This window comes from Oreochromis aureus, linkage group 20 (assembly GCF_013358895.1).
Source record: "Oreochromis aureus strain Israel breed Guangdong linkage group 20, ZZ_aureus, whole genome shotgun sequence".
Lineage (NCBI taxonomy): Eukaryota > Metazoa > Chordata > Actinopteri > Cichliformes > Cichlidae > Oreochromis > Oreochromis aureus.
The window spans coordinates 16,304,603-16,326,456 of NC_052961.1; the positions used below are offsets into that span (position 1 = coordinate 16,304,603).

The following is a 21,854-nucleotide window of genomic DNA, read 5'->3' on the forward strand; positions in this document are numbered from 1 at the left end:
TAGTATTCAGTATTCTTTTCATTTCACCTGCCCCATAGATGAGGGTGCCTTCGCCTGCCTACACATCCTGCACTATGCACTTTTCTTTCGATGCATTTTCCTTTGGTTTGTTTCACTTATAACATCCACCTCGTCCTAGTGCATCTCAAAGAGCTAGAATAACATGAAAAATGTATCATGTTTTTGCAATTTCATTCAAAATAGTAAATTATTCTGTATTCAAGTGAAGTAACATAAAGTGAAATATTCTCTCTTTTTTAACTTTGTTGATTATGGCATATAACTAATAACTAAGGGACCAAGCAGCCAAGAATGTGCAGGCACAGGTGTAATCTTCAAAAAAGGGTTTTATTATACCCCAAAAAAGACAATAATGGAAACAAGCTATTTTAAGGACTAAGAAGGCCCATAAAAGAGGTCAACTAAACAGAATTCTACTCAAAGAATACTTAGCAACTTATATAGTAACTGAATAAACCATTTTAAACATCAAAGGGAAAACCCACAGAGACAATAGCTAAACACATTGCAAGAAGAAACCCCTTTCTCCTGTGTGGTCACCAGATGGTTAAGTCCTTTTGTTGGCCTCTGCCCAACTCTGCCCTCAGCTTCCTCTTTTAATTAAACCAGGAAGGACTGGAGCAGCAGCCAGGCAACTCAAACATATACCCATAGTATCCTGACAAACTATGCAAACCAAATTGTGCACCATCATTTGAATAATGCCATACTGTTGTCATGTATTGAAACAAACTAATCAGATTAAAACCTTGTGCTGTATAGCTTCAGTGACTGTAAATTAACTTCATGCAAAAGTGAGATAGAGTGAGATAAATATGAATATTACTAGGGTACTTCAATCACACTAATGAAAATCACCAATCCAGCATCTCATTTTACTCGAATATTTCCATCAATAAAGAACTGACTATTTAGAAATGTCTAGCTTCAGAAAAGCTCCTCTGTTTGATCAGGTGTGCTGGTCTCCTCTTCCTCTTCGCAATACCCCATACAGTAAATTCTCACTGGTGTTTAGTTCAAACGAGTTGGCTAACCAATCAACCACACATGATCAACAAACAATTTGGTTTTGGCACTAAGGGCAGGCGCTAATACCTGCTGGAAAAGGAAGTCAGCATCACCATAAAACTTGCCAGCACATAGAAGCATGAAGTGCTCTAAAATCTCCAGGCAGACAGCTATGTTACTTTGGACTTGATAAAACACCGTAGCCCTGCAGCAACACCAGCACACTGCAGCACGTACACACAGTACATCAAAAACCTTGGCTTCTGTGTCTCTCTACGACCTTGATTTCCAATTGTAATGCAAAATTTACTTTTATCTGTAAAGAGGACCAGCGATCAACACTCGAGTTCTTTTACTCCTTAGCCCAGGTAAGATATTGTCTTTCATTTGGGTGTAGTTTGACATTAAAAATGCGTAAGCCGTAGCCTCTTTTCCAAAGACGTCTGTGTGTGGTGGCCTTTGATGTTCTGGCATCAGACCGCTGCTCGTGAAACTTTCCTGAGTTCTCGAAGCAATGATCTTCTGTGGCTTACCCACCTTTTGACGGTCATGATTATCATCTAGAGAATCATCAAATCAACATGACTGTGATTACACATACTGAGCTAAAGCAAGAACCACAAAGTATTTATACTGTTTGAACAATAATTTATTCAAACTCAGAATTAATATTTTGAGAAACTCGTTTTTTTGTTTCTATAAGCTATAAATATAAAAAATGAAAACAAAAATAGTCCTGAAGAATTTTTGTTACATGAATGTCGTGTAAACTTAAGCTCCATCCAATAAAGTCATTGTGCCCCTTAAGCTGAATTCCACTTCAGCTATAAGTTACACTAATTTATACAGTGTGATAATGGAAAACACCCACATCGCCTGTGAGTTACTGAAGTGCAAGCTCAGTTTAATTATTCAGTTCAAAGTAATTTAGTGAATCTGCAGCAATCATGGTAACCGGCATGACTGAGGATGACATCGAGTGGATAGGCATATGCAGGTCAAATTACCCCTCACGTCTATTCAAAAATAGAGTGCTAAAGCATGGCCCTACTCGAAAATTGCAAAACAAATGGAAATGTGTTGAGGATATTGTGTGCTGACAGTCAGCTGTCCTAGTGTGTGATGAGTTCATTGATCCATCTCGGCACCGAGAGAAAATGTCTCTCCTGTTTGTCTCCTGCTTTGCCTCTGCAATCTAACACGGATATTTTTGCACTTTTATAACCATGGCTGTTTTCTCAAATTGTGTATATCCATTTATGGTTGTAATTATGCCTAGCGTGTATAAGTGCAGGCATTTTAAAATGAAAATTGAAAAAAATGAAATGAAAAAAATGAATAGCATTACAAAAAAATTACACAAAAAAACAAAAAGAAAAAAAAAGTTTTCTAGACTAAGACTTGATGGCGTCTACAAAAGTAGGGATTGCCTGATCCAGCTTTTTCTTAGTCCAGTCTGATACTGATATAATGGCTGTGGGTATCTGCTGATACTGAGTTCAATAACTTTTAAATTAATTATCTGTCTCTCACTGTGAGGAAGAGGCTGCGAATAATTCTCTGTGAATAAAGAAACATCACACTCATTTTAAACAGCTTTTGTTACCTTGTAAAATAAAATGACACCAGTAAATAGATCTAGGAATATAAATTTACAGAATTTTTGGTATTTTTTTTAAAGAGAAATGAAAATGAAAACAGACCTAGTAGTGATGTTATTTGTCCAGTATATTTGTACTGGTCTTATCTGGGATCTAAGTGAGTTTCTCTAGGCTGCAAACTGCTGTTATTTACAGTCACAGTATTCCTTCTTTTTGCTCCTCACACACAGGTGTGGAGCTGACAGCAGACAGCTGAAGTGAAATATTTAACGGTATTGACAACAACACATTATGTTACCATAAATATATTGGTCTAGCTTTGTGATGTTCCTCCAAACTGCTGTCTGTCTGTCTGCCATTAGCTCTTTTCTACATTAGCTTTGCCGCTAGCTGCAGCTCTGTGGCAAAGCAAACACACAATAACATAGAACTGAATTGAATAGATCGTGCCAGTGGATCGCCTCATAGTCACAGATATCCTGTCTAGATTTTTGGGCTAGAATTGGACAGCTGGCAAACCCAAATATTAGATCAGTGCATCAAAGTTGGGAACAAGAGATAAAAAGAAATGGGAGAGCTGCCTAGATGAAGTGAATCCAAGTGAGAAGGACACATGTTGAATTCCAGAGCGAGGGAAAGGGCATTGGTTAGAACTAAGAGTAAAGTTTCCAGTAAGAGGTCAAATTGAGGTGCACTAACACATGTTGTTACACTAATTAGACACTTCAGGCTATTTTTTAAAGCATTCACTCAAACAAATATCTTTTTCGAGCTTGGTAAGTTGTCTGTGTGCCCATTTCCGTGGCTAATGCACCACAAAGCTCCATAAATAACAGGTTTTCAAACACTATCAGCTCTCTATTGATAACTCCCTAATGTTGGCTTCTAATGATGCCAGATGTTTCATAGAGAAGCAGAAACTGCTCTGGGCTCCTCTCAGAAACCAGCCAATTAATCACCCCCGTGTGTGCGTACATGCTTGTTAAGCGCCGACACCAGTGCTTCTTGGTCAGAAGTGTTACAATTACTGAAACTACAGTCTCAGTAGTTTCAGTAATTGTGTTCCAAAACTGCAGTGCCAAACCAGCGCTATGCTCTCTTGTACTTCACTGAACCATTTCCATATTATTACCCGGCTACTCAGATGTCACAGTCAGACACTTATGCGAATGCAGGCAGATCTGAATGTTTGAAAATGTTTTGGAAGAATTCTGTAAAGATGAGATGAAAAATACTCAAAGGATAAATTCAATTGGTTTATTATTTAGATAAGTTGAAAAAAAGTTAAACAAGCAAGTAAATAAAGAAACAAGGTAAATGAAGTAATAATGAAAAACCTTAAACAAGTAAATAAAGAAACAAGGTAAAATGAAGTAATAATGAAAAAAGTTAAACAAGTAAATAAAGAAACAAGGTAAAATGAAGTAATAATGAAAAAAGTTAAACAAGTAAATAAAGAAAAAAAAGAAAACCCCAACAATCCCCTCTGAGCAAGCACTTGGCGACAGTGGGGAGGAAAAACTGCCTTTAAACGGGCAGAAACCTCCGGCAGAACCAGGCTCAGGAGGGGACAGTCAACTGCCGGGACTGGTTGGGGGTGAACAGAGGTGGAGCAAGGCGAGGCTACATCAGGTGTGGAAGCAGTAGCGTCTCTCCTCCGGAACAAGCAGAACCAGGCTCAGGAGGGGACAGTCAACTGCCAGGACTGGTTGGGGGGGTGAACAGAGGTGGAGCAAGACGAGGCTACATCAGGTGAGGAAGCAGTAGCGTCTCTCCTCCGGAACAAGCGGAACCATTTTGTCTTCTTTTTCATGCACTTTTCCACGAGCTTTTTTTTTTCTCCAGGATGAGATTTCTCAACTCATCGATTGTTTCTGCGTTTTGCTTTTCAAGTTTCTTACATCTTTGTTCCACCTCTTCTACTGTTGCTTGTTGTTCTTCAAGCTTGTCTTTGAGTTGTTTGGATGTTGCCTCCTGTTTCAGCTTGTCCTTGTGCATGTCTGCATTTCTCTGTTGTACTTCTTTGTGCTCGCTCTTCTAACTGCTCGTTTTTTTCTGGATTTCTTGGAGCGTGAGCTGCAGGTCTTCATGTATTTTGTCTTGTTGTTGTTTTGTGCCTGCATTTCAGTGTTTTCACGCTTCAAGTTATTGAATTCCACCAAAATCCCCTTAACGAGCTCGGAGTTGTTTCTCGCTATCTGATCGATCCTTTTCTGCATCTGTGAGCAGCGTTTCTCCAGTTTGTCCTTTTCTTCTTCCACTTTAGTTGCTTTGTCCTCCAGCTGATTACAAAACTCTTGCAGCTTTAGATTTTTAGACTCAAAGTCCTGGACAATGCATTTTCCTTCTTTCAGTCTTTCCTGCTGTTGCTCTTTCTGTTGAAGAAGGTCTTTATTTTGGCGCAGTGTTTCATCCAGGCTTTCTTTCAGCATTCGGTATTTTTCCTGCATGCTCTTCAGTTCGTGCTGCATGTCTCTTTGCTTTTTGTCCTGCTCTTCCTTCTGTTGGAGGATTTCTTTCTTTTCTTCCACAGCTTCATGGAGCTGTCTTTGGAGCAGCTGATACCTTTGGTCCATGTATTGGAGATCCCATTGTATCTTGTCAGTCATCGTTTTCTTGTCTTGGAGCTGGTTGGTCATTTCTTTTAGTTCCGCACTCTTTGCTTGTTTTCTTTAATGAGGTGCACGATCTGCTCTCTGGTCTGAGCAAACTTGATTCCCCAGCCCTCATTAATAATTTTTTATGTCTGGGCTGGCGCTGTTGTCTTTCTTCCAGCTCTTTATTTTGGGCTTCCATTCTTCTACACTTGTCCTCCAGTTGAAGTTTCTCTTCAATCTGTTGCATTTTTTTCTGGAGAAGGTAGTTTTCCTTCCTACTCTCCTCTAATGCCCTTTGGGAGGATAAGACGCCATTTGGGGAAATTGGCCAGCCACGCCAGGAAGGAGAGGCGGCGTAATCTTTTGAATTGGTTGGTTTTTCTTGGAAACATGTTGGAGTTTCTATCACGATGACTTTGAAAAGCTTTCCAAATGTTTCTGTGGTGAACGCTTGTAGGCTGCAAACACAGATGCTGCTAAAACGAACTAAAACTTGCTGTGCCTCACCCCTATTTAAGGAAAAACATCAAAGGACTTAAGATTCTTAAGATCTCCTTATGACATCATCATCATCCCTTCCCTAAGCCAATGAGATTGTCACAAGACATTTTGGAATGGGGTATTTGTTTTTAAAACTGTTTTCAAACTTAACTTTGAATTTCAGTGTTTCCTAGTTGTGGACTATTGGTTAGTCCAGCCGATTAAGAAATTAATTGTCACAAACATCCCTAATATTATATAACAGAAAACAGAAAACAAGAGGTTTTTTTTCTACGCCATAGAGCTATAATAAAAGTTTTTTTTTAAAGAGAAAAGAAAAGTTTAAACAAAAGTACACGCAAAGAAGAGACAACTATAGATACAAAGAGCGATCTGACTGGGACAAGTAAAACTAACTGGGAGAGCAGTTTTCTTCCATTAATCGCTACCAAAATAAAACAGGAAGCACAGTAGCAAATAAGCTAAATGTAGTCAGACCTGGAAAATGTTAAGCTGGAACAGAACCTTAAAGCAGCAAGATGTGATCCTGTAATTCAAAGCCGACAGAGAGTTGTCGAGGTTTTCAAAGAGCATGTTTCTCTTTTCAGTTTGATTAGAATATTTCCATGTGACAAGAATAAAAATTATTATTCTTTTTATTCATCCATCCAGATTGTATTTTGGATCATCTTCTAAGTGAAAAACTGAAAAAGTTGATTTGTGTGTATTATTAGTGTAAGTAACCACTGCTGGTTGACCAGGATTTTTAATTACAAAGAGTTTCTTAAAAGTTGTATTATTATTTGATTAAATAAATGCTACATTTTGAAGAGGTTGCAGATGCAATCAGTGTCATTAATGTGAAAGTCATTTTGTGAGACGGGGAAGTGTTTTATGTAAGGTGAAAAAAATCAAACAAAAGGTGTGTAGAAAGCAGTAACGTGAATCAGAAAATCCCTACAGTGAATTTTAATATTTTAATATGGGCAGCACGGTGGCACGGTGGTTAGCACTGTTGCCGCACAGCAAGAAGGTCCTGAGTTCAATTCCACCATCAGGCGGGGGTCTTTCTGTGTGGAGTTTGCATGTTCTCCCGTGTTTGCGTGGGTTCCCTCCGGGTACTCCGGCTTCCTCCCACCGTCCAAAGACATGCAGTTTGAGGGATAGGTTAATTGGATAATCCAAAATTGTCACTAGGTGTGAATGTGCAGTGAATGTGGCGTGAATGGTTGTCTGTCCCTGTGTGTTGGCCCCACGACAGACTGGCGACCTGTCCAGGGTGTACCCCGCCTCTCGCCCTATGACAGCTGGGATAGGCTCCAGCGCCCCCCGCGACCCTGGAAAGGATAAGCGGAAGCGAATGGATGGATGGATGAATTTTAATATTGTCTTGTCTTTTCAAGGTTTGAAAAGTGCTTGAATTTCAGATGTGGCTCTTAAACGTGCTTGAAAGTGTTGTAACTAAAAGTTACTGTGACTCAAACATAGAAAAATTCGATTTTTTTATTTCCCACACCTAATTTATTAGAGATTATTTTATTTAAAAGTATTTTATAGCATATAACACCTTTGAAAATATGCTTCGGTTCACATTTAACTCCAGAAAATCATCAATCAAAATATGGATATTACCTGACCACAGATTTGTGGTGACGCAACTGCTCTTTTAACTGTTTGGTGTCTTTGCTTTGTTTAGTGGTTGTAGAAATGGTTTAAATGAGCTTTGAGCTGCGATTCAGAGGTTTCTGTGGACACTGCTCATGTCGGCACTTATATTTCTAACCTTTTCTTCTAACCGATTAAACATGATCTCCTCCCTTTTGCCCCCATTTTTGGTGGTGTAGGTACAAATGATCAGTCATGACATTCTCATAATAAATAAGATACTGCAAATAATTATTTCTGCATTTGTGCGATTGAAGTCAATTGAAAATGTGTATGCAACGACACCGTTTTAAATATTTGGCCTAAATCATTTTGGAGTGAATGAGTCTAAACATGATGACCTAACTAGTGATACCCTGTCACCTGTCACACACACACACTCACACTCACACACACACACACACACACACACACACACACACACACACACACACAAATGAAAACACACTAATTATTCCACAGATACATCACATTAACAATAGGGCATTAATGGCACAAGCCTGAGTGACCCATTTTGCTTCTTTCTCGTTATATCTCCCAGACATACACACACAACCCCATCTCTGGGACATCACATCTATTGATGTTAATGCACTGGCTGATTGTCTACCATTTTCACTTTAGATGAGACAGGCTAGGAGAGAAGAGTTTTATTATACAGACCTTAATTACATCACTTTCTGTCAAATTAGTGCACCTCAAGCCCATCTCACATGATATCCCTACATCTACTGGCTGTGCTTTTCTCTTCTCTCAGTCATTGCAGAGAAATTTAAATCAGTTTTTTTTTGGTCAAATATTCCAAAGATCTGTTTCATCTCGTCATCCATTTCGAAAATCCACTGAAGGCAGAGACTTTCTTACAAGAATTATTCCTGACTTGTGTCAGTTTTTATTTCCAGCATTGTTCCAGACTCGGTGACTCGGCCCATCAGTGCAAACGTGCAGTGCACACACAAGTGGAAGGAAAAAAATACTGTATATACAATACCCCACATAACCACAGCTATATCCCTAAAAGTAGAGTATGTGCATCTCTGTGTGTGCCTGCTTCTACCAAGATCCAAAGCCTGCAGAGCACCAGTGACCTGATATGTAGGGCGAGACCGACACACTGGGATGACAGCTTAGAGCCCGCCCCCACTAACTCTGACTGACAGAGCCATAACCTCGGCTGCCTCCCACGACAATAGTTTGGTCTTGGTTCCATTTTAACGTCTGTCATTCCTAGTTTGATATAACAAACTATTTCTGGAGCAAAATTCTATAAAAGCATAAGACTACAACTGGAGGACAAAAGCACATGAAGTGGAATGAGAGGAAATGTTTTGAGGGAGATATAATCGGACTCTGACAAACTGATTGCTGTTTATTCCTTTAAGCAACTGTTAAGAACTGCAGAAGTCTTAGATTGTTCTAGGTGCTTCTGTAAAAAAAAATATATATATATATATATATATATATATATATATATATATATATATATATATATATATATATAGCTGCAGGATTTTTGTCTTTTATTCTAACAGCCATTATGACCAATACAGCACTTAGGCAATCACTTTCAGCTGCCTCTATCTATAACTCTTACGAGACAAATCCATCCTAATCTAAGGATAAGTTGCAACAGCCGCATGTCTCAGTGGATTCAACTAAATCAGGTCAAAAGGGTGCAAACACTTAAAAGCGTAGTATTGTACACAAAGAGTGCCACGCTAAAGCCCAGTGTTTCCACCATTTGATGCTAGCGATCAAAGCAAAGGATCAAAACGACCACAAATTAATAGAGAACCAGGGCTAGAAGTGGAAATAATATAAGACAGGTGAGAATCTAAGAAGATTTTGATTCAAAATCAAGAGCAGATAAAAACATTTTTTTTGCAACACATGATCTTTATGTGCCGTATGAGAGACTGACTTTGACATAATAGCCCCAAACTCTTTTTGAGAATGAATCACTTAAGAAGTCAAGAAGGGCCGCATGAAGAAGTGGGTTACATTCAAGCTAAAATTACAGAATTTCTTCTTTTCAGCCTCCAGACATCTCCTGTGCTTGGACGTTAAAGTCAGTTCTTATTTGTGACTTAATTGCAGGAAATCGGATCACATATACACACAAACGGGAACCTGAATGTCATATTAAACTACTCACATTTATCAGTGCATTTCGAGCATGTTATAAATCACTGTAATGTGTATTTTCCATGGTCTGAGGCACTTTTCGATAGCGCCATATGGCTTTTTCATCAGCCAGAGCTTCCCTTGGGTTTGGTAAGCATGGGAGTGAAAAAAGGAAAGAAAAAAAAAGTTTGTGAAGTGAAAATGTCACATGTTCAATGAGCATGCAAAGAATTGTTGAACTGACGTGGCTGGGGAGGGGCTTCTTTTTAATGTAACTTCAGAGAGGTACCATAGGGAAGAGAGAAGAGCCAGACAGGAATGTTTCAAAACAATTTCTTTAAACTTCCTGTCATCAACTTTAAGTGCATTTGAGAAAAATATATTGAGAACATATAAAATTATAAAATAAAACACTGTATAAATGTGTGGGGGTAAATGCAGCTAACTAGAGAGCATACTGCTTGGCTTAAAGAGAGTCACTGTGCATTGAGCTGCATTTAAACAACTCTTCCTCTCCACCTTGGCTGACACTTGGCTGCCTATTGACATGGTAAATTGAGGGCCTATTCGAGCAGCACCGTGACAGCCAGAGGAGGCTATAGACCCTGCCAGTGCTGTATATTCAAAGGAACTTTGTAATAATGCACATCAGGGAACAGAGCAGGAAGGGAAAGAGTGGAATATGGACAGAAGGAAAAAGGAGCGCAACATAAGGTGGGCCGTATGGAGGTAGAGCGATTAAAAAGCGTGATTTATAGGCTGGAGCAGAGAAAGAGAGGGAACAGCTAAGTGTCTGATAAGAGGGGAAGACGGAACGCAAAATTGATTTCTATTTTTGGAAGAGGTACGGGAGCAACGAGATTTAAACTTGTTCAATTTCAAAGTCGCGCAAGCACACACTTCAGTGGCTTAATATATACACGTAAACTGATGTAGAAGACACATCTCACATGCAGACGGACCCTGCCACACATCACGCTCGTAGGTTATTATTAGGAGTAATGTAATTGCTTTTCGAGTGGATGAATGGATGTGACTTGTGCTCCTGACTATGCAAGGAGGTATGCATTGTTAGGGTGTAGCTGGAGCCATTAGCCATTTGGTGTAATGGGCAATCTGCTCCACAAGCTTCACTGACCCCCAGCATTTGGTAGGAGGAGCAGGCCAACCTATTAACAAAGAGTAAAAAGCTCCAAGCATACCCTATCACACAAGGCCACACTTAATTAGGCTGTTTGTTTAGCAGACTCTAATGGGAGAGTTAGCGACTGAGGGAAAGGGGTTGACTGCTCTCCTTGAAACTGCAGGCTGAAAGACATCTGGCCAAGGATGAGGCTAAGGACACAAAGATATTAGTGGAACATGGCCTCCCGTTTGCTGCTATCTCATTTTCTCGGGACCGATGGTAATGATGGAGAGCAGAAATAAACAATAATGCGAGTCATTACAACTGAACTACCGCAATAATGGTCAAAAATAAAACTACACAGATGCTTTATCACAACAGCCAAAATTCAGTAATTAAATTGATCAAGTATGCGAGTGAGGGAAAATACAGTGAGAAGTATTAAGTCGGTAAGTAACAACAGAGTGATGCATGGGGGATACAACCACTGTATGAAATTATAGCTAATTAGTGCAATCCTTCAGAAAAATTACATCTCTCTTTTTCTTCTGTCCCTACACCCTTTCAGCTCCTCTCCCTTGATCCTTCTCTGTGTGCAGAAGGCTAATTAAAATACAGAAATTGGATATGGGCCTGTGCGCACTTTAATTCAGCAAGAGGATAGAGAAAGGAAGCAGTGAGGAGGGAGAGGCGGGAGAAAAGTTGGAGCCAGGACAAGAATTCGGGAAAGGTGAGGCCTTGTCATCTGGGAAAGCATTACAGGCATGGCATTGGTAGCAATGAGGGCACAGGGCAGACTCAATGAAAACAGTTGAGGTGTGACGCCTCAGAACAGAATTTTTCAGAAATCCACCGCACTCTGCTCTTGTTAATCCGCGACTTATTTACCCCGAAACAGGCTTCTCCTCTTTTACTCTTTCATCAATCTGTGAAAGGCCTGCAGGATTAGAGCAGAAATGTTTATCCGCTGAACCGTACTGAGTCCATCTAAGTCCTACACATCGGGTCAGAGGTTAAAGCAGTTGGCGGTTGGTCTCACGGAGCCGCTAAAAAGAACGTTACATCATTATCTCAGAAAATGTTTTCCACCAACAGTAACACTCTAATGGATACCTGAGTTTGAGCTAAACTTCCTATTGTGTTACTAATACGAGTGGCTTCACCCTGAGGTGTTGTACCTGAGTTACCAAGTGAGTTGTGCAACTTAAGTCATGTTTCTCTAGTTTTACCAAAGTTCATCTTGAAGGAAGTCTTACCAGTCTGCAGCCATGTTGGGAAAACATCTGAATGATAATATATATCCCTGGCTCAGGCTTAGGGTTTTGAACATTTTTTTATAAAACAGCCAAGAGAAGTTCACTTACCTAAAACTTTAATAAAGTAACAAGTACAAGTGCTCGCCTAATACTTTATTAGGTCTACTTCTTCAGCTGCACTTTAACACAAATATCTCATCAACAATCATGTGGCTGCAATTCAGTGCATTTAGACATAGTTTCAAATGAATGGGAAAGAAACATGTTTTCAGTATCAAGGTTTTTAGTAAGTGCTTCAGAAACTGCTGATCTACTGCGATTTTCCTGTGCAGACATCTTTAAAGCTTACAAAGAGCGCTCCATAAAAGGGAAAATATATTTAGTGAGCAGCAGTTCTCTGAGTGAAAAGGCCAAGTTAATGTCAGAAAGGAGAATGAACAGACTGCAGCAGATTCCAGCAGAAGACCACACTGTTTGTCAGCTGAGAATAGAAAAGTACAGCTCACACAGGCTCACTACAACTGGAGAACAGAAAATTGAAATAAAAAAAATTTCCTGGTCTGATTAGTCTCAATTACTGCTGCAATATTTGGATGGCAGGGTTAAAATTTTGCGTAAAAACCATGAAAAGATGGTTCCATCTGGCCTTGTATCAATGGTGTAAATATGTGGGGGATATTTAATATTTTCTTGGCAATCTTTGGGCCCCTTAGTATCAACTGAGCATCATTTAAACACCAGTCTACCTGTATTGGTGCTGACCATGTCGATCCCAGTATGACCACAGTGTACCATCTTCTGACGGCTGTTTCCAACAGGATAATGCAGCTCAAATCATCTCAGATTGTTTTCTTGAACATGGCAATGTGTTCAAAGTAAGAAAATGGCCCCTTCAGCCACCAGATCACACTAATAGAGCACATTTGAGATGAGGTGGAATCGGACATTCACATCACGGATGTGCAGTCAAAAAAAAAAAACAAAATTTTAGTTTATCAGTTCTGACTGTTTAGGAATATTGGTCGGACAATGCCATCGTTGCTGTTTTTAGAGTTCTCCTGTAGATTTCTATTTGGGATTTCTTTAAAAAAAAAAAGAGAGAGAGATGAAGATGTCATCAAGTATGTAAAAAAGTCTGTGGTTTTGCCCACAAGTTATTCTCACCAGTATAACTGATGAGACCCAGAGAGGCAGAAATATCATTATGAACAAGAACATATAAAAAGGGGCAAGAAGCTTATTGAGGAATTAAAATTATTTTGTACAAAAACGTCTAATTATTTTGAAGAACATAATAGTGGGCGACACTTGAGGCTTCTCGAATAACACACTACAACCTCTAACCCAATTATCAGCAGCTGAATTGGTTTAAAAAACAAAAATAAAATTTAAGTAATGCAAAGATATTTTAGGTTTCCTTTATAGACAAAAATAAATAAAATTAAAATCAATACACATTTCATATTTTTCTAATAATAAATGCTTCATTGGTACTCTCATATCAATATTTTCTCATGAAAGGGTCACTTTTTCATTTTTTTCATATACCATGATGATTTCATACCATATATCATACCTTTCTTTTAAAATACATTTTCAAATGTTTCATGAGGTAATAATTTCCTTCATATTATCCAGCAGATTTAGCTACAATATATGGAAGAGGTGGGAAAAGGACAAACTACAAAATTATGGCCCAACCTTTCTATCATAAACATACATTACTATGTACAGACATAATCATTTCAGTATTCTCTTGAGTGAGCTACAAGAATATCATCACTTGAAAAAATGGTAGCCAAAGCTATGAAGAAACTAATAACAATAATATATCCTTCAGCTGATAAAACAGTTTATGAAAACTTCTCAGGGCTCTTGTTAATGTAGTCTGGGAATTCCAGTTACTGTACAAGATTACACAAACACATCCCCCCGTTTCCTCCATCCCTCTGTCAATTTAGTCTTTATTCCACTCTCTGTGAGTCTAAAATGCACATGCTCGTGCCAGGTGCAGCTGCAGGGCAGCAGTGGATCAGAGAGCTGATGATGGATGACTGGAGTGCATGCGTGTGTTAAAGAGGATTCTCCATGCATTATATTGAGTGGCACACCCTCCTGCTGTGAGGAAGCACGGGATGATGATGGACACGGCAAAGAGGTTAACAGCTTGCACGCTCCCTGACAAGCATAAACACAGGAAATTGCTGTATAACCCCTCCATGCCACTGTAGCTGAGAGGGTTAGCACACCATTACCATATTACCCAACTACAGAGGCCTCAAACACATTTGGCTCCAGCACCAAATGGATGCACTCTCTAGCAGGCGGTATAGCACACACCAGGAAAACAACAAAGTTTGTCTGTTTACAGCTAACACTCCTCCTGCCGCAGCGCCCCACTCAGAGGGGTGTTAGCTTCCCTTATGCTTCATCAACATGTTCACACATACAAACACAAATGGATGCATTGACCAAAGCATGTGCACATATTTGGCGTCTCAGTGGAAAGGGGCAGTTCATTTAAAACCAAATGAGCACACAATGGTGTGACCCGATCTGAAGAAACGCTATGCATTTGTGCTTTGGGGCTTTTGAAGAAAGGTTTAGCCATCATCTGGAGGAAGGACAACACAATAGATTATTCAAGGAGCATGTTGTTCATAATTGTTCATTTTTATGAATTATTTTATGGCAGAACTACGTTTTCAGAGTAATTAAAAGAAAATAATGCTGCAGCATGTCTGTCTATTAGAAGAAAATTACAGTACAAACATTCCTCATGTTTAAGCCCCCATCCTACAGTAGGTGTCCATCATGAACCACGGCAAACAGCAACTATCGACCCTCCTTTGGCAGGCTTTCTACCAACATGCCCAGAGAGAGACACACAAACAAATGTGTTGTTTATAGATTCAGATCCAGCTGTGCGCTTGTCTCTGTGTGGGCCTGTCAGGTTGGTGGTGGGCATGGCTTTTGGCTTTTTTTTTTTTTTGTATGTCTGAGTGCGTGTGCTTATGTCTCGCTGTTTTATGGATGGATAGAAACCATGCTGGAATGCTCTATACTGGCCCAAAATCTTTGGATATCCTGCTGCTGGGCTTGGCCAGGCTTGCCTTTTGGAGGACACACACTGGGCTGCCCCCACGTCTATTCCTAATGTGAACATGGGATGAAGCCTGCTGTCCTCTCCTCTGGAGAAAAAAAAAATCCCTGCTCATCCTAAACAATGAGCACTGGACGACACAGTGGCCCACTTGGATCATTTGTATGGCTGCTTATCTCAGATATGACAACAGAGCCAGATGTCCTGGATGATTTAAGCAAACATCTGATGAATTTCATCCAATCGGAATTGCCGAACATAGAGGGGAATATAATTATATAGCTTCACTTGCTGTGCAGCAGGCAGCAAGGAGGAAAATGTAATTTACATGAAGATGAGGCAAAATGTCTATTATACCATTTAAAATGCAGATCAGCCCTTGTAAATGATAGTGTCACAGGCCGGTTGCCGACAGCCTACCTCACAATAACACTACAGTCTCCTGGCAAATGAAAATCAATGCAATGCATTATCAATCTGTGTCGCTTTGGTTCTGTACGTACCCAACTAAAAGTAATCACAGTTCACAAATTGGATGTTAACTCGGTTAAGAATTATCTAAATTCCTCAAATAGACTCTTAAACTTTCTTTCTAAAAGGTTTAAATAAGAGACAAAATCTTCTTAAATAAGTATCTGTGCCCTATAATTTATTGCAGATGTTAGTGAGTCTTATATCTTGTCCTAGCTGTATAGTCATCCCTATGCATGTCTTCAAGCAGTGATCCAGTCTTTTTGGACCCATATTCATTAAAGTTTAAGTGGCACAGCAGTGTCAGGGTAGCATCAGCGCCCAAGGCTCTGAGTAAATTAATGATGCTTAAGTAAACTATGGATTAATTATGGATTGTCCAATGTGTCAGTATGCACGTATGCATATCTGACTGAGCCTCCACCTTGCAGTCATGCTAATGAAGAGCTAACCTGCTTCAGTAGACAGAGGACAGATGGAAAACCCACTTGGCACTACACCAATGCTCTCACACACGTTATTGCCCTTGAGCAAAGAGAGGCTCTGATTAGGCTTCACTTAAGTTGGTTAGCCTGGAGCTAACACCGACCAGCCAAGCGCGGGAAAGAGAAAGTGGCAGGACAAAAAACAAGGGTACAAACAATTCAAAAAAACACCGAAGAGCTTTTTTTGCACAGTATATTAATGTCTAATTAGTTTTGTCCCCTGAAGCTAGGGTAAGTGGGGTGGGGGGGAAGACAATCAGAGCTCTGTAAAGAGAAATTTGTTTTGAGCTGAGGCTGCATAAAATGTGACCTCACAACAAAAACAAAAGGAAAAAAAAGGGTTGGATTTATTTCAGCATGTTTTCAGAGGAATTTTGGTTTATAAAGACACCGCTTTGATACGCAAAATCTAAATTTCAGTAATGTTTCCAAGCGAAAATACAACTGCTAAACAGCTTTTGTAGTTTACTATCAGTTTCTTTTCTAGCTTTCATAAACCAAACAGTAATTAATGAATGAAGAACAGTCATCAGATCAATCAGCAGAATTAGCCACCGCAGCCTTCTACAAAAAAGAAAAGAGAGAGCTATCGATTGCTATTCTTTGTAGTGTATGCCACCCTTTCAATTCAGATCTAAAAGCAACAAATTCTGTTTTGTGAGGGGTGGGGTTGGTGGTGCTTTGAAAGGGTGGGGGTGGGTTATTGTGCTTACATGACTGATGAAGTCATATTTCATACTTGTGTAACAGCAAAACAAAAGCATGAATAACAAAGAATACAGCATCATTGTTATTCTTCAGCTGGTAATTTATCCAGGTGAGCCAGACGCTGGACAAATACAATCAGGTACAAAGAAACCATGGGTAACACTGAACCTCCAATACAGTCTTCTTTCCTGTAAAACAAAGACTTTGGCTGCTTAACTGCACATTACAGCTGGGTATTTTTACCTACATGCAAGTTTAAAAGTCTTTTTTCTCAAAGGTAAATCTAACCAGACAGAGAAGACCAAATCCACATTTATTTTGAAAAGTTCTTACCTGAAATCCTGTCAGAAGCAACTTTTCAGATTTACTTATTTATTTTTCCTGAGGATAGTGGAAATCTAGAGGCTATTCCACAATAAAGAAAATATATATAAAATAATCTCCATAGAAACATTTCCTGCTACTTAAACGCATTTTTATTTGTCTTTTGCCAAAAAAATTAGCATCATAAATGTTCTATAAAAAATAATAGATGTGGTGCAAATGTGATATGATGTCAAAGAAAACCCCAAAGTAGCTTATAAAGTCCCAGTTAGTGACCAGCTCATGCCCCGTATGAATACCCACAGTGGATCTGGGTAAGATGCTCTAGTAAAGGGAATAGTAGGCGCTCTTACCGTCCACAGCCATAGTCGGTCTCAGCGTGTATCTCTCCGTGGTGTCAACAGGACTCTCTCATTCTTCTGCCAGACGGATAAAATGTAGGCTACTGAGCGTGAGAGATGAAGAGCGCTTCCTGCCCCTTCTAACCTATGTGAGCATGGAGACAGCTCTCACTGCTGTTAGTACTGAGAGAAAAGAAAAACCTAGATCACACTCTTCCTCTCTGTCGGTTCACGGCCATTTGGTCTCCGGGATGCCGGGACCAGTCCGCTATGAAACTGCTCCTTCAGTATCTCCGCCCCCCCTCTCTCCGTACCTGACCGGCTGGAGAAAAAGGTCATTACGCCCCGACACCAGCTGTTATAGGACACAGACACCGCTCTCTCTCTCCCTCTCTCTCTTTCTCTCTCACCCCATGCACAAACACATCCACGCCTCTTTTTTGTTAAATCGCGAGCGACGATAGAGATTCTCCCCCCTTTTTTCTTAAAAAAGCTTAGAAAAACTTTCGTCTTTCAACTATATTATTGTTGTTGTCATTATAAAATAATAATAATAATAATAATAATAATAATAATAATAATAATAATAATAATAATAATAATAATATAGAAGCTTTCTCTGATGTTTGATTGAAACCTTCTAGTTTCCTCAACCTAAAGTTTCTAAGTTCTGCACAGTGGAAGAGTTGAATAGGATATTATTACAATGAACCATTACAGAAAGCAAAGGTTTTCATATATTGCAGTATTGTGGTTCCACTAAGTAAGGGTCCCACAGGAGGAAGAAGAACGGTCAAAATCCAAACAGCATCAGTAGGGCAGTATAATCAGTGCGTTTTGCCTAAATTTAACCTGATTGTTTTGGGACTGCTCCGACATTGATATTACCTGTTATATTAAAGATTTTTCCTCATACCAATTTTGTTAAAGGTTTAAATGTAGTTCAAATATAGTGTGAAGAAGTGCTGAAAGACTTTACAATAGATATGTTATTTTTCATCCATTCGTTGTTTCCCTGCCATTATCAGCACACTTCTTCTAACCATCAGTAAATCTGTCACTGTCCGCACCCCTCCCAAGGGATCTGCGTCTACTCCCAGAACCAAACCAGATCTTTCGCTTGTTAGGCAAATGTGCAAATCACTACATTAGAGCCACTCAAATCAGAGAAGACATTATGGATCTTTATTTGCCTTCACAATAGTATGCTGATGAATGAAGTGTTTCATTTAGTTTATTTGTGTGTCTGTGTGTGTGCAAAAACTGGTCCTCTCCATCGAGTGGAAAGAACAGAAGAAATTTTAAGTACATGTTTTTGCTACCATCTACGTGAGCAGAAGGTCTCAAACCACAAACCAAGAAGCAGAAATGTGGAGAGATCCTCTGGCAGCAAAACCTAAAAACAGCCATCCCCCTGTAGACATCCACGTCAGCTGCTATTTGCCCGTCAAACAACCGAGCTTCACTTCAAAGCGGAGAATATGGGAGAAAGTTGTGAACGTGTCTTTGTCAATATAATCTCACAGCATATCCGACTAATTGATTCTGCTGGCATTCAGATACATGCAGATTGCTCTGCACCAGTGCTTTTTCGTGTGTGTGTAGAACAGTCGAGAGATATGTCCCTGAAAGACTCCATCAGTCTGCGGAAGGAGATGAGGGCCCTCCCTAAAGCTCAGGCACTGCACTGGATCATCAAAGGGTGAACAACAAGGAACAAAGGACTAGCTGGTCCATCAGGGCTTCACCAAAATACATGCTGATTGGGAGTGAACCTGCCAGACACGCCAACACACACATGCACAGATTTACTGTATACATAATGTTAATACACACACACACACACATGCACACACACACACATTTGCATTCACTCCCTCACACTCACAGAGTCAGAGCTTAATTTAGAAGTGTGTTCTCTATGCCTGTAAGGACATTTTGTCATGTAAAAAATTGAGCGGTTGAACCCTTGCATCTTTAATTCAGAGGGTGGTCTGTGTGCTGAATAATGAATAGAACGGGTCCAACAGAGATCAAGAGAGAGACAAACTTGCTAAGAACCACAGGGTCTCAGGTGACAGCAACACAGCAGCTAAAGTATGAGCAACTCTTGCGGGGGAGGGGGGAGAGGTATGTCAGTGCAGATAAAGAAGTGAACAACAGCAAAGGGACATGAAAAGTGTTATTGTTTGTAGTCATTCATTACTTTTTATAATTCATTCTCCAGTCGGCAGCAGGAGCACAAGCTGAGAGTTTTGTTAAAGCATTTTTAGTGAGATAAGCAGTATCAGTGAAAGGTTAGAGTGATGGTGACTAAGAGAGTGTTTGCCTCCATGCATTTTACAGTACGATATTCACTATAACTGATATATGAAGCCATTAATATTTCTCTGATAATGCTGTACCAGCATTATCAACCCCAACTCCATGCCATTTGTTTTCTTTGGGTTCTTTTGCTTTGGACAGTGCAAAACTAGCAAAATCTAAATGCATGCGGCGTAAACACATTCACACATGCCACTTAAACATGCACTTTCTGAAAAGTAGATGGAGCTTTCCAACAACATAAACAACAGCAGCAAGCAGTATGCTTGTACTGCTAACAACCAGATTGCAGCTGCTGATGAAAAAGGAGTGTCTTGGGTTTGTGTTAGAGCTCCCTTCAAAGAGAGAGGGAGAAAGAGAGCCCTTCCTCGAGAAGCACAGAGAAGCTATTGATAGTGGAGTGTGGCATCAGCCTCACCAAAGCTGGTGTCATGGTGAGTGGCTGTCCCTGAGTTGGCAGTGAAGAATAATAGTGCCAAATACAACAGTAAAATGGATAGAGAAGGGCAGCCAAGGGAAGACCGGATAAACCTTGGGTGCATCTAAATGGCTCAGAAACAGAAAAGATTCAAAGAGGTTGGATATCAGTAAAACAGAAGAGTCGTCTTCTCTCTACACTTAATGTGATCTGAAAGGGGGATGCTTTTTTCTGGTGAAAGTGAAAGCAATCTAATGAATTCCCATAGGAAGCTATTTACTCCACTGAGATGAGTGCAGATGATAGAGAGGAATCCACTTTATAGTGTTAAGTTGTGGCCCTGAGCTGCTTTCCTAATCAAAGACTTGGGAGAGTATTTGGCGATTCTGTGTGCATATTGAGGCGAGGCCTCCTTTGAAAGTGTTGCGTCCCCTTTCTAGATTTATTCCGGATGTGGACCAAAAGATGACAGACCACATTTGAGAGATATATTCCCTTTACCACTCCCTGATCATTACCTCTTTTCGCTTGCTTCACATCCAATACATGTATGCACGTATACATTTGCACATATGCAGAAGGAGGAAAGGATGGAACACAATTCAGATGCCACAAACTCTTTCACGGTAGCCACACCCATGCAAATGTGCACAGTGTAACTATGCTGCTTTCTCTTTAATGACCTTCTTGAACTCTGCTGTTTGAATTGACTCTGCTGACCACGTGGGGGTCATGACCTCATTCCACACCACTGCAAAGGTCTTTGAAGTCTGACAGAAGAGCTTTATTCTTGTTTGTCTTATGTTTACGTTAAATACTGTATATGAGGCAAATCAAGAATGTCATCCTTGTGGCTGAATGTCAATGATGCCATTAATGTGTCCATGGGTTAAATACAATGATTTTAAAGGTATTGTGTACACATTTGTACTAATTACAGTTTTTCTCCATTGCTTTGGTGCAGTTATCACATCAGGAACTTCATTCTCACTAACTCTTAATTAACACATTTCCCCACTCACATTAGCCTTTCTATTTTGTCTCTGTCTACACTGTACACTGCTATTGTGTCTCTCACTTTCCTTAATACTCTGCAGCATTGTTGGAGAGTATTTTCAAATTACTTCAAATTACTTACTTCAAACATTTTACTTTTTTCACCGACAGTGACAGACTTACAGTGACATTAAGGAACCTCATCTTCAGCTGAAAGGTAATATAAACACATGTTCTCAGAAAAGGTTCATTTGAAACAAATAGAAATACATACTCTTGTGTCACAGGTTGATGTCATGGCACTGTTAATTACACACAAGCATATACTATGCATATATACTCACTTGCTACTTTATTAGTTACACCTTGCCAGCCTCAAGGTGGAGTGTCATTTGCCTTCAGAAATACTTCAAGTCTTTGTGACATAGATTCTTCAATGTGCTTTAAACATTGCTTAGAAATTTTGCTCCCTATTTAGATGATAGCATTGCACGGCTGCAGAAGATTTGTCGGCTGCTCATCAAATTTCCCCTTCCTCTAAGCTGTTTTGCTGGACTAAGATCTGATGACTGTGGAGGCCACTGGAGTTCAGTGTTTTTCAATCTTTTATTGTCTAATTTTGGGGAATCAGTGCAAAATGTAGCCTCAGTTTCCTGTTGTTAGCTGACAGGTGTTGCACCTTCTGTTGCTGTTGTGCTTTCAGAGATGCTCTTCAACATAGCTTGTTTGTAATGAGTGGTTATTTTAGTTACTGCTCCCTTTCTATCAGCTCAAAGTAATCTGCCCATTGTCTTCTGACATCAAC

The 21,854-nt window shown here is 39.8% G+C and overlaps 1 protein-coding gene across 1 annotated transcript in view; it reads right to left on the bottom strand.

Annotated features, from left to right (window-relative positions):
* The window catches only part of samd10b (sterile alpha motif domain containing 10b), a 58,706-nt gene extending 41,067 nt beyond the window's left edge, over positions 1-17,639 (bottom strand). The window contains exon 1 of the mRNA XM_031745508.2: positions 17,323-17,639. Within this exon, the coding sequence (XP_031601368.1) occupies positions 17,323-17,335 (13 nt within the window). The 5' untranslated portion in view covers positions 17,336-17,639. The remainder of the gene's footprint in view (positions 1-17,322) is intronic.
* Positions 17,640-21,854: the final 4,215 nt, after the last annotated feature.